The 13,348-nt window shown below is 41.0% G+C and overlaps 1 protein-coding gene across 13 annotated transcripts in view; it reads right to left on the minus strand.

The window, feature by feature from the left end:
• Nucleotides 1–1,253: 1,253 nt before the first annotated feature.
• The window catches only part of ABCC9 (ATP binding cassette subfamily C member 9), a 79,767-nt gene continuing 67,672 nt past the window's right edge, over nt 1,254–13,348 (minus strand). For 10 of the 13 annotated variants that reach the window (XM_063357635.1, XM_063357675.1, XM_063357686.1 and 7 more), the window contains 9 exons: nt 12,880–12,981; nt 10,108–10,228; nt 8,984–9,114; nt 8,348–8,426; nt 5,246–5,354; nt 4,906–5,009; nt 4,058–4,191; nt 3,668–3,730; nt 1,254–1,542 (listed from right to left, as the gene is read on the minus strand). In XM_063357635.1, coding sequence (XP_063213705.1) covers nt 1,405–1,542; nt 3,668–3,730; nt 4,058–4,191; nt 4,906–5,009; nt 5,246–5,354; nt 8,348–8,426; nt 8,984–9,114; nt 10,108–10,228; nt 12,880–12,981 — 981 coding nt within the window. In that variant the 3' untranslated portion in view covers nt 1,254–1,404. Of the gene's footprint in view, nt 1,543–2,326; nt 2,507–3,667; nt 3,731–4,057; nt 4,192–4,905; nt 5,010–5,245; nt 5,355–8,347; nt 8,427–8,983; nt 9,115–10,107; nt 10,229–12,879; nt 12,982–13,348 lie in introns of all 13 variants that reach the window. The other 3 variants (XM_063357621.1, XM_063357726.1, XM_063357715.1) reach the window with 1 other exon arrangement.

Below are 13,348 nucleotides of genomic sequence, written 5' to 3' on the forward strand. Positions count from 1 at the left end.
GATAAACCACTGTATCATTTTTACACTAGTAGACTAAATGGAATCCCAGTTTTAAGTCCTACAACTTCTCTAAAATTCACAGCCTTTTTTCTTTTTTTTTTTTGCCAAGTACTGTGCCTTATGTTCTTTTCATTACACTAGAAATAGGCTTAAGCACACCTCAAGTTCTTCCTAAATCTTAAAGCAATAGATGAATAAGATGTAATTGAATACTACTAGTGAAGCTGATATCTCAAGCTCAGCCTGTGAAAGTGTCTGTGAAACTCCTTCCAGAGGTTTAGTGACCATTCTGCAGTTGTCAGAATGTAGCCATATGCATTAGTCAAGTGCGGCTGACCTTTTCAAAGCTGTATGATGTAAATATGTCTCTAAATTCACCTAAATTCTTGACGATACAGAAATAATTTGAAAATCATACCTTCTTGGACTAGATCTGATTTAGAGAGATGCCAGAAATCTATAAAGGAAAAAAAATGTTGTCCCAGGATAAAAAATAATGTCAAGGACTAAAGACATATAAAGCAATTAGTGGTTGTCCAATTACATGCCATTTTAAGTAGAATATTTTAGTGGACATGTTTAAAAGATTGGCTAATATCAAGTTTATAAATTCAGATTATTTTTAATACAAAGCCTTAAGATACTGTACAAAATTCCTCTATAAGCTTATCAAAGCATGCTTAATTATAGGATGATTTGCATCTTCGATTGAAGAAAGTCTGCAGAACAAATATGGTTTTAGGAACTGGCTGTAGGGATAAGCACGGGAGAACAGTACGGTGCCAACTACAGAGTGCAAACTGAAGGGAAGGACAGGAAGAAGTTCCTTATTTCTGATGAAATTCCTTTCCCTTATTCACTGTTTCTCCATTACAACTTGAAGAGCAAAGTTGATGCCTTTGGAATGCAGCAGATTGCCCCAAGTGTTATGGGCTTGGATTTGTTTGGTTTGTTGTTTTTTTTTTTTTTTTTAATTTTTCCTCTCTGGGGACAGAATGCTTCTGGGGATCTCTCGTTTCCTTGACAAACTGCACGACTCGTTTGCCGGTTCCAGAATAACATATGCAGTTTATAAGAGCAGTGCATTCTTTTGCTTTCTATAAAAGAAAAGAAAGTCTCTAAAAAGTCTAAGGAAAATGTCAGCTTCCCAGGAAATAAAAACTTCTGCCTCTTGGGGTGTGTGTGTGTGTGTGTGTGTGTGTAGTTTAATAGCTTTTGAATTAAGTGACATTTTTATTGCTTTGAGGCATACATATATTGCAATAGGTTTTATTATTTTGGAAGATGGAAGTGTGAAGAAAGACGCTCTAAAAAAAAAAAGATAAAAGTGATGTTACATTGAATAGAAAATATTTGCATTTCATTTGTTTAAAAATAAGCTGTTAAAATGCATCATGCAATTGTTCACATGTCAGCCCGGACAAATGAAGCAAAGACGCCGTCTTCTTGAGAAAGTAGGTTCTCAGGCGTATCATATTCTAAAATGTTCCCTCGCTTCATGACGATGACCAGGTCTGCCGTTAGGATGGTGTGAACACGATGCTGCCATAAAGAAAAGCGTACAGAAGTTTTCATTATGATAACTCTCACTGCAGTTCATTAACGGGCCTAATGCAAGGCATACCAAGTTGGCGAAAGGCTGTCCTCGTAGTATTTGTAGTAGGTCCTTGTACTATATCTTTAATCTGAAGAGATCTCCAATTACTTTACAGCCTCTGGCACTGAGCCTGAAAATACTTAAGCACGCACTTCACTTTCGGTCTGCTAATTGCCATTATGGACAGCACAGCTGTTGGAATAAATCCTACGGCATCACTAACGAGCATCTTCCCCTTTAGGAAATACGGGCGAGAAACATCCTGGGTATGCCTGCGCTGTCGGGTAGCTTAGCGCCCCGCTCAGCTCCTTGGTCTCTGTACCCTGACTGTCTGCTCTGCATGTATCTTAGGGCACTCCTGGGCTGTTCTCCTTCTGTAAGTCAATTACCTCCCTCTAAAATTAAAATTGTGGTTGCTACAGGCAATGTTTTAGCCCCATAGGTAACAGGAATGAAACCAGGTGGAGTTTGATTTGAATGCTGTATGAATACAGCCAGTCAGGTGAACTCTAAAAATACAATATTTCACTAAAAGGCTGAAGGTCAGGGATAACTCTATGGAGTGGATTCCTCTAACATTATAGATTACGATTAGCGTAAATAGTCATGTAATTAAACAAACCCAGCAACAACATCCAGCAATAAACACCTTCTTACGCTGTCATCTCAGAAACTGTGCAGTAGAAAGGAAGCAGAGTGAAAGGAAACTAAAGAGGTAAAAATTACTACCAAAGAGCCAGAAGTCTCGTGAATAGTGTGGACTGAGAGAGTCTACTTGTGAGTCTTCACCAAGGTGGTGAACAGGCCATCCTCTTTGAGGAGTAAGTTTGAGGCAGTGTCACATTCAACTAGAAAGCCTTCAGAAAGGACTAGGACAATATTGGCATCCAAGATGTGAGATACACGATGCTGGAAAAAAGAAAAGAAAAACAGGTGGGTGAAGGAAGGATCAGCCATGAATGAAGAGAAGGAAGGAAATGAAGCCAATTCTGTGAGCAAAGCTAAATATTAAGGTGTGACATTTTGCTTGATACACCAACTTTGGAAAGGCAAAGCAAAAGAAAAGTGAGATTTCAGTCAGAAGGACAATACTGAAAATTTGAATGGCATGTAACTGAAGGAGAACATGCTTACTGCTAGCATCTTCCGCCTTTACTCACCCCAGAACCTTAGAGCCTATTGTAAATGAGCTAGGTTAAGTGGTTTGCTTGACACAAACTAGTCACTGACAGGCTTGAAACCAGAGTCCAGGAACCATAACTCTAATCTCTAACCGCAGGACTGGATTCCAGACAAAGCAAATGAAGCAGCTGTTGAAACACGTATTTATCTCATGGATAAAACATCTGTTGACTAAGTCTGCCGTCACAAGGTGGAACACTGTGTACGTGTGTATGTGCATATGCATGTATATGTACGCACATACATGTACCTCTCTGCACAGATATATGGAACTTTGGGGCACTGGAAATGGCAGGAAAACAGGAACGATTATCATAAACCCTTAGTCGAACAGATAGTGATTTTTGAGCAATTCCCATCAATTCCAACTTTTAAAACCTTTACCACAACACCAACTTTTTGTTCTGAAAGAAAAGATAAACCAACTTGAGAAACCACACTAACAAGCTTTTGAAATCTCAGCTCCTTTTAAAAATTCGCGCCATGATTGTAGACGCTATACATGCATAGACTTCAGAGGTAAAATTCAAATCTAGATCTTGGTGCAACTTTGAATAACGGTTTAACTCATGGGCTTAGTTTCAATTTTTTAGTGAGAATGCCTTCAAACTTTCTTGGAGACAGTGTAGATGCTGAAGTTCCCTGTAAAGTCCTTCTTTATATCTAAATGTTTTAGTTTGGCCCGCTTGCAAGATAGCATCTACTGGAAAATTTCAGGTTGATAGTATGTGTCTTGACTTGTTCTGGTATCTGGGAATATTCTGACCTTGTGTTTTAGTTTTATTTTTTGATGGTTTTAGATTTAAATAGTGGTGTTTAACTGGTGAAAGGCAAGATTAACTGCCCGAGGAATGAGGAAAGAGAGCATTTGCTGGCATAGATACTTACCGCTATTGTTACAACCGTGCGGTCTGCAAAGGCAGTCATCACAACCTTCTGCAAAATGTTTTCCTATCAAAGGAAAAGGCTTACTACAGTTACTCCATCCTTTTACATTTTAATTCACGTGTATTCAAGCACATAAGAGAGAGGATCATATTCCATACTATCTCTGATCTGTGCCCCAGATTCTCAGTAATGAAATGCCACACAGGGGATATTCTAAAACATTTCATCCCCAAACCATATCAACAGCTATGGCTGAAACAAAACACAAGAGAAAGGCAAAAAAGCTGTCAGTTTTTTCTGCTAAAGGGGTCTCATGGCTGACAGTTAGGGAACATGATGCCTCCTCTTCTAGCAGATCCATGCATCGATGGTGCTAATTGCTATACTCACTGTGGCCATGTCAATAGATGCGGTGGCTTCATCCATGATGAGAATGCTACTCTTGCGGACAAAAGCTCGGGCCAGACAGAAGAGCTGCCTTTGCCCTACACTGAAATTCTCTCCACCTTCTGTTACCATTGCATCTGTAACAAAATCAGTTACTTTGAATGTTGCACCACTGAAATGCTTTACGTTCATACAGTCAGGACTCAGTAATTTTACGTGGGCACTGTGAAAGCTCTGGTTGTGCACTATTCCAGAGCCAAGCAAAATCCCTGTAAAAGCCAATAAGCGGAATCTTGACTGAGCGCTGTAACAGGGCAATACTCAGAAAAGCAAGCACAGCTTCTTGGGAAAGGAGCAATATATCATTAAGCAAATAGTTGGCACAAATAGTTAGCAAATCTAGTAGGCTGCAGGATAATATCTTAGTAATATGAAATACACTTAATATGGAAGGAAGTATGTGAGTTTCCTTTTGTGAACCAGATCCCAGATGAAAAGGAAAATCCTCTGTCAGTGTTCTAGACAAGAGCTACAGCTCTGCTGGTAGAGACAGATTCTGCTGAAGAAGTAGAGGTAAAATGCTTTTTTTTAACTCTTTGCTGACTAGTTGCCCCACTATGATGCCGAGGTGCTGCAGGATTTTTCTGCAATGAGTGGCAAACCAGATTACTCTTCAGCTTTTTAGTAAGAATATTCTCTCTAGCATAGAGAGAATATTCATTAGGTGCCTACCAACTCCTACATGATGGTTCAGAGTGTAAGATCCCATGTATCTGTTTAGACATGTGCATGCTTATACATGCGTAATTTCATTATTGGTCTATGTTCCTGGAGACTTGGCTCAGACATACCAAGGCCTCCTGGCAATGATTTGACCATGTTCTTCAACTGAGCAATCTCCAAAGCTTCCCAGAGTCTATCATCGGTGCACTTGCATTCTGGATCCAAATTAAAGCTGCAAAGAAAACCATAACAGGATTCTTGTTACTGCAATTACAGTTCATTCAGGTCTTCTGCAAAGGAATATTTTGTCACTGTGTGAGCCACTTGTCTTCGCTCGGACAGACTGTGTAGACAGACTGGTCTGAGCTAGGAAGTTTCCTTCCCATTTACATCCCTTCCTGTTCCACAGTGCCCATCACAAATACGCCATGCAATGCTTGTCCTCACCCCCTGATGGCATACACCTACCGGATAGAGCCACTGAACAATATTGGATCCTGAAGAATGATAGAGAGTCGGGAACGAAGAGTATGAAGAGGTAATTTGCTGATGTCTATTCCGTCAATCACTATCCTCCCTGTTTAAAACAACGTGCAGAAGACATGTGAGGGAATTGCACAAAGCATGTGAGCTGCAGGTAGACAGAAAGAGAAAACAGCTAGTTTGGGCTGGACTCCAGATGACGAGGCAGCATGCCTCTGCGATCTCTCACCACCTTTATATAAACATGGGGAAGGTGAACGAATGTACGGAGTAACGCAAGCCAGAGGGAACCCAGCTTATTAGTGACACTGCTGCCTTGCTCTCTTTCTTTTCTCCCCCCCCGCCCCCGCCACCTTCCCTTAAAGGAAATAAGTGGCTTCCGTGCTATGTGATTAATGATAGCACAAGAAAGATAGTTCATTATGGAGCAACCTGAGCTTTACAGCCAAACAGAACGAGAACAAGAGCAACTTAATGTAATTAGCCTCGTCCTGCGCCTTTCTCTGTTCCCCTTGACTTTAACAGTAGCAGAAGATATTTAATTTGAGATTGTGTACGATTTCTTTTTGCATAATCTATGCATGTATCTGCAATCCATAAACCAGGAGCCAAAACTATCCTTCAAACTCTAGAAGGAATGGGGTAGCATTAACTTTTTAACAAGAGGAAGATCAGAAAAACAAAAAGGATGTCCTACTCCAAGGCATTGTAATACCATTCATGCTGGTTCCTACAGCTCGGTTTCATGTGAGTGTTTGGTTGTGAATTAGCCACATACTGTTCTGCTAGCATAAGATTACTGGAAGCCGTCACATTAATCACTCCTTAACCTAGTAGTTCATTCCCCGACAAGAAGTTGCTGCAACAGCTGGGATACTTGGTAAAATAAGAGGATTTTTCCTTTACTAGTCACTACTTCAGGTCAATGAGCATATGGATCTCATCAGAAAAATCTGATTTATGATGTGCTGGGTGTGGCAACTGCTGATATTCAGGCAAGGGAGACGGAGGAAACGTACAAGAGAAACTGGTTGGCTGCTCTGTAAGTAGAAGAGGGGGAGAAAGGCAGAAGGAATCTCATGCCTTGAATCCTCAAACAAAAGCCAGGCACTACTGACCCCACTGACTTTCCCTGGACACAGAAATTTCCTCCAGGTTATGGGAACGGGATGGGCCAGGGAAAACTGAATGAGGATATGGTAAGGGGTATTTTAATCAGGCTCACGTCTGCAGTTTCTCTGGATTACTTCACCGGGCAGCTGCACTCAGAACTGGGAAATACCTCATGTTAAGTTAATCAGTTCTCTCTCCCAACAGTGAGAACCTAACCAAGAACTGGCAAACACATGGATATTCAAAGCTGTGAAGGTGTGCCTCTTCTGTCATTCCCAATTATCATGATACTGCATTTTGTAGGTTACTCTATGTGGCCCTATTCCGATTAAAGACTTAATCTCCACCTAGTTGGACTAGCATTAGTCTTATGCTTTTATTAGTTCAGAGGAACCAAGATTTCCTCTGTAGGGCGCAATGTCCAATTGTTTTCAGACTTTCATAAAGTCTGAATCAGGTCATAAGACTTCAGCATGAGACATCAGTGGTTGCATAAACTTAAGCAATTCCTTTTCTTCACGAATGAGGACATGAGAGAAGGTTAGCAGAAGATGAGGTGGACTAACAAGAGAAAAATTAATATGGCATGCATTGGGAATAGGGGAATGTATTTTTCATAGAAGCCAGGGTGTTCAAGGAAAAGAGAAGAGCAGATGAGGAGACCAAAGGGAAAAAGTAAATTAGAGAGGAGCTGGGAAACCAGGAAGGTAATGAGGGGCAGCCAAGCAAGACAGAAGAGAAAAGAGGGTTGGTTTGGACAGAAGGCAAGAAAAGGGAAACACTAAAGAATAAAGAAAGAAGTGAGACAAGAGGAATAACACGGAACACGTACAAATTCAAAGAAATAACAGAACCATAAGGAACCAAGATGGACAACATGAATGAAATCTGGCTCCAGTAACGTTACTCGAAATCTTGTTATGTAACTTTTATTAGAGCCAGGTCTCCACCCAGAAGTGGACCAGCATAGAGGCCAAATATGGGTCTAGCTGAGAGAGAGAGAGGAATATGCACAAAGGATAAACAGAGCTCAATTAGAAAAGACTTAGGCATTCCCACTGGGAAAAATCAGGGATACAGAAGGAACAGACAAAGAAAAGATACAGAAAGAAGACTGAAGTAGAAGGAAACTTAAAGTTGGCCATAAATATAACTATTATTTTTTGCACTATTTATATATCCAGGAACCCCAGTCATTAATCAGAAACCTATTACCATAGATACATATAGGCACAGAACCACAACAAAAGCGAGTATTAGCTGCGTTACTTATCCTCCCACATCCTACAGGGGCTTCCCTACCAAATGTTCCACGTGCAATGGCTAAATTAGAAACATGGAAATCTTTGAAAAAAAAACCCAAACAACTTTTCATTATGTTTCCATATTCCTGCAACAGTACACAAGTATATGTATTATAAATGCCAGGGTACATATTGCTGCGAATCCAATTATCTGGGAGAGTGAAATGCTGCAGGAGTGAAAATATAGCAAAATGTTTCCAAAACCTTAAGTCAGTTTCTGCTGTAGTTGTGGGAAACCACAATAAAATAAAAAATAAATATCAAGGGAATGGACTTGTTAAATGCTAGTTTCTATTCTGCTAACATTTTGACAGCTATCATAAGTTAATGCAGTTATTCTTTAGGGAGAAATTTAGAGGCTCCAGAGAGTTGCATATTTTTTCCTCCTATCTCAAAAATGGCATATTGTTTTGTCAGAGCACATGCAAAAAAAAAAAAAAAAAAAAAAAGAACTATAATCTGTGTGCAACATTTCCTGGAAGAACCAAGCACTCCTCACAGTAGGACACTTTGTACTTTGAAGGATCAGGCATAACAAGCTCCATTCTAATCAAGTATCTTCTGAGCCAGAAAGCCAGGATAATAAACTATCAAAAAGCCTCCTTGCTTCTTCTGAAGAAATAAAGGGGGACCAGGTTAGGAGTGGCAGCATAGTCCAGTGAAAACTAACCATCAAATATGTCCACCATTCTGAAGAATGCCAAAGACAGGGAGGACTTGCCACTGCCAGTACGACCGCAGATCCCAACCTGCAAAAGAAAACAAGATGTTACTTATAGAGGGAAGCTGCAAATCAGACTTGCAGCCCGTCTGGGAAAGCTGGACTGGACTGGCCTACTGGTGAGAAGACAGTCCGGTGGCAGACCCCAGGGAAGAAACAAAAGAGCATGGCAAGCACTTTTCTGCCTCTCAGCATCATGAGGACTTGTTCCAGGAACATTTTTGAAGCTTCTGCATTTTGACCCGGACTCCAATGACACTATATGCTGAAATGTGAAATATACTTGCATTTTTACTCAATTCCGGCCTGGTGTTCGTCTAATCTCATTTGGCCACCTAGGCTCACTCTATGCAAAGGCAGTGGACTTGGAAAGAAGTGAGACTCTCAGAAGGAAAACTGATCCCAACCAAGAATAAGATGTCATCAGTGTAAGTTTCTTGACCCATGCCCAGAGACCTCAGAAAGGACCATCAACATATATAGGTGTCACTGCAAATTGTTGTCATTCTTTCTCTCTGTCACCTTAGGGAAGGGAACACATAAGGAAGAATCTGGAGAATGATAGGCCATTGCTTGACACAGTACCTTTTGTCCTGGTTTGATATATGCCTTAACATGCTTAAGAACAGGCTTCAGGTTGTTCTCATATCGAACGCACAAATTTTCAATCTTGATTTCCCCTTCTTGGGGCCAGTCTTTTGGGACTTGAGAGGGATCTGAAATAATTAACAACAAAGCAAAGCAAAACAAAACAAAACAAAACAAATGCTATCAGAAGGTCACCTTTTATGACATTCCCCTTTCTCCCTCTCTTCTGCCTGGGCACCTTCCTGAAGCCACTCAAGAAATGGAGTCCCAGTTCCCTGCCAGGGGGAAGTTGGGAACAGCCTGGTGGGCACGTTAGCACTTAGCTTCCAGATCCCGACACATAAGACAAGAGGGCAGATGCCACAGTGGCTCTTGGCAATGAAACGGGGAGAAGCTGAATGAGCAGAGAAGAATGTGGTGTCAGCGCAGTGTTCTGTAACATGTTCTTCGGTCAGTAACCGGCACAGGAAGGGCAGTGCAATGAAGGATGTTGTTACTGCGGTACAACATGAGCTGTTGACATTATCGCAGCTCATATTTCATCCCGATTTGCAAATACGCAGGCAGGTTTTGTCTCCAGACTAAGGGGCTTGGCTTTCCAGGGAAGCTTGCTGACCTGCGAGCATTTTGGCCTTGCCCTTCAAGCACTTCCAAAATACCAGTCAAAGCCACTTTGAAATATGTGGAGTACAAACAGCAACATGCAGTTCAGGGAAGAGTTGCCAAGGTCTTATTGCCGACGCGTCCCTGTCCTGTAGACCCCATTTGTTGCAAAGCATGTGACTGTTAGTGCATTTCTAATTTGTATCCATATTTTTGTTTTCTGAATAGCTACATGGATGTTTTGTTCATCCCATCCATAACTGTGCCTTGGTACATTCTGATTGTACTGCAGGACCATGCTCTGTCTCCCTGGCATTTGGTAGGGTTTTTTAATGTTGAGTAGCATGGGCTACATATCTCATAGCTGCCTTTGGCTATCCTTGTCACTCAGATTGGTGGAGTTCCTACGTGTCAAGGAGAACAGATTTTGGCCAAAGAGGCATATACATTTTACATGACCAAGCCTACCATGCTCTCGCTTTACCACATTAAAAACCAAAAAGATTAGAATGCGGTACCCAAGTAGCCATCATAGTTCTCCGACTCCATGTTCAGGAAGCTGTGTACTTTTTTTACTGCACCCATCTGCACCTCGAGATCAGCCAGATTCCTCACCACCCAGTTCAAATAGTTGGTTATCTGCATCACAAAATGAAAACAAGGACAAGGTTCAGCCTTCTGTCTGTTCATCTACCTGTTTGCCAATAAAAGTTGGACAAATTTCTAAAAGTCTTTGCCCTGACTCAGCACAGTGGGTCACTTACTGATGTTACAACAGTTCAAGACTCACTGCAACAGCATCAAATACATAATAAGCCAGTCGTACTCCAACAGAAACAACTATGACATAGTAATTTAGTGCTCGGTATACGCATCCTTGTTTTTTGAAGGAGAAATATGGAAAGGTTGTATCTATCGTCTGATGATGTGACTGATTACGGGAATCTCTTGTTCTCAGCATCTCGTAATCAGAACTGAAAGGCATCTTCTTTGAACATACAAAAAATCAAAATTGGAAGTGCCATTTGGAAATAACTGCATTTTCTAGTCTTTCAAAGACTGCAACTAAAGATTTGCAAATATATTGAAGAGATTCGATGGGCATTTCACTTCTATTTCCTTCTGTGCACATTTAGATAATTCATTTCTCTCTGTGGAAAATGTGAGGTATTTTAGCATAGAAATATAGGAGAAAAAAATGTATTATCAGATCAACGCTATTTCCTTCTTGGTTTTTATTCCCTTTTGTTGATCAATAGTAAAGGTATTACTTGTAGCAGGTAACAGTTGATAATTAGTTGACCAACAATAGCCAGTAGCTTAGAGGAACTGATCCCTAGTCAGGACTGACTATTTAAGTCTGCAAATTGTAAAGCAATGTCCTAAACATTTCCTAGATGTTCCTAAGTCTGTATTTAGGTGCTCACGTAAAAAAGAGAAAGTGATCTTATTATGAACAGTTGGTTGCCAAGCGCCTTTAAAAATTGAGATACTTTACGTGCCTGAATAAAGATTTAGAAACTCAACTGAAGACAGTGAAAACATCCTACACAAAAACACACTGAGAGAAGGGTTTTGTCATTTATTTGTGGGAGACTGCTGAATCTGCCAAATGAGAAGTTTATTATGAATAAATCACCCAGCCCCACTTCTTTTCCAATAACCTAATACTCATGCAATAGGCGTACAGTAAATAATTTTCACTGGGATTCAGCAACAACATTTGTTGTCAATTTAGAGGATTTAATTGCTTGCTTTATCCTTAGGATAGAGTTATTCTAGGGGGTATTATTTTCTTTGTTGTTCGGAAGCTCACTCATTCTGAGTCCAGTTTTTGAGTCGGGAAATTATGGAAATGGGTACGCTTGCGGAGAAGCTAAACACTCTGCAGAACTGCTGTGGCGGAGTAGCAGGCTGCAATCACAGATCTGATAGCAGAGCCTGGCATCTGAAAGGCTCTACCCATTATTTCAACCTTCGCCGCAGTTGTGCAAGGGAGTTGGCAGTGTTTATACAAGGGGAAAGAATAAGCTTATGGACGTCTACTGTAAACACAATGTTGGCTCAAGCAGTTTGCTCTCATCTACGTCCAAACATCAGGCCTCTCTTAGCTCCAAAGAGAAACGATACAAAAACCTGTTAGGGGACACAGGTAATGATCCGACTGCATTCAAAGTTTCATCAGTGTTATTGTGGGGCAGGACAGAGACAGGTGATCACGTGGTGACTGCAGAATTTCTTCCTCTGCTATGCCAGACTTCAGCAAATGGCTAATTTGCGCTAATGATCTGTTTGCAAATACAGACTAAATACAAAGTATCCAAAGATGATGCAGATATCTTGGAGCTTCCAGATCCCTGCTAATGAAGCAGGATTACCAGGAATGTTTTCAGAGTGAAGCTGAAGCACTGGGACTGATTCTCAGTTGCTGGCAGACTCTCACAGTGCTGCAACAGCGGCACAAAGGGGATCTCAGGCCACCCTTAGGCAGCTGCCGAGAATTTTCTGTTGTAACCATGGGCTTGCCAGCATTTACGTGCAAAGCCAAATCTCAGCGCTAGACCCATAGCCATATCCCTCCTTCATAACAGCACCTTAAAGCAGCCAGTTTTCTGCTGTGCCAGCCATTATTTCAGAAATTCTTCCTGCCGTTATCCTCATCCTACTTTTGTCCCCACTCTCGTGGTTAAGTCAGTGATATTTCTACTCTCTATGGTGATCATACTCACTCTATGCTTATGATGCACTGCTTTCTTACTGCTGCCTGTCATGATGAACCATGCCTACCAGCCCGAAAGGTCCCAATCCCCAATCCGTTCAGAATTTCATGGACAATATTGGGCATCTGAGTAGTTTCCTTCCAAAGGTAGAAATGGCATTTCTGGTTCTTCAGCAATTATTTTATTTGGTCTTTGGTTAAACATTAATCAGGTTATGACAGTCTGTGGGATAGTATTTTCTGGCAGGTTTTGACACATGCAGGCGGAACCAACACTGTGTTGTGCAAAACAGAGTGCACAGCAGGTCCTCTTACGCATTTTTAATTTTCCTGCTTTGCTTGGGAGCACGCAGGGCCTGGGAATGGTTGTGTTTTTTTAATTGGCTCATAAAACCTGAAGCAAGTCCAAGTTGCCCTGAACTCTTTCAACTTTGGCTCAAATCCATTATTTGCAAGATTGTTTTTTTCAAGATTAAGAAAACTGGAAGATAACCATGTATATGCATTTTTAAAAATATCAAAAAATTAATATGTTGGTCTGAAAGTTCTTATGCCTTGCCTTGGTACATACCGTCAGAGCGTACAGGAGACCCAGTCCCACAAACCCCGAGTTAGGCCCTTCGGTGATGGAAGTGACAGCTGCAGTCAGAACTATACAAGCACCGAGGTAATCCTGGAATGAGACAGAGGGAAAGAAAGATTCTAGACAACATTAAAACACAACAAGAAGAAAATTTCTTCAGATACAGACCACATTTGCTTTACTAAGGATTATTTCTATAATGACACCTAGTCCTTAATCCTGGGTTGTTTTTCTTGGAAAAGGTCAGGGGTTTTGGTGCCCAACTTGAAAGACTCTAACAGAACTTGCTGAACACAACTGAAACAGGCCAGCATTTTCTGTAAATCCAGCTGGGCTAGGGTATCTCATTGCAGCCACCCCAAAAAGAGCAGGTATCAAAAAATCTAATGAGCACATAAAAAAAATATTAAAAAACCATAAGAATAGCATCATAGTGACACCCCTAATTCCTACCACT

The sequence above is a fragment of the Chroicocephalus ridibundus genome, chromosome 1 (assembly GCF_963924245.1).
Source record: "Chroicocephalus ridibundus chromosome 1, bChrRid1.1, whole genome shotgun sequence".
Classification (NCBI taxonomy): Eukaryota; Metazoa; Chordata; class Aves; order Charadriiformes; family Laridae; genus Chroicocephalus; species Chroicocephalus ridibundus.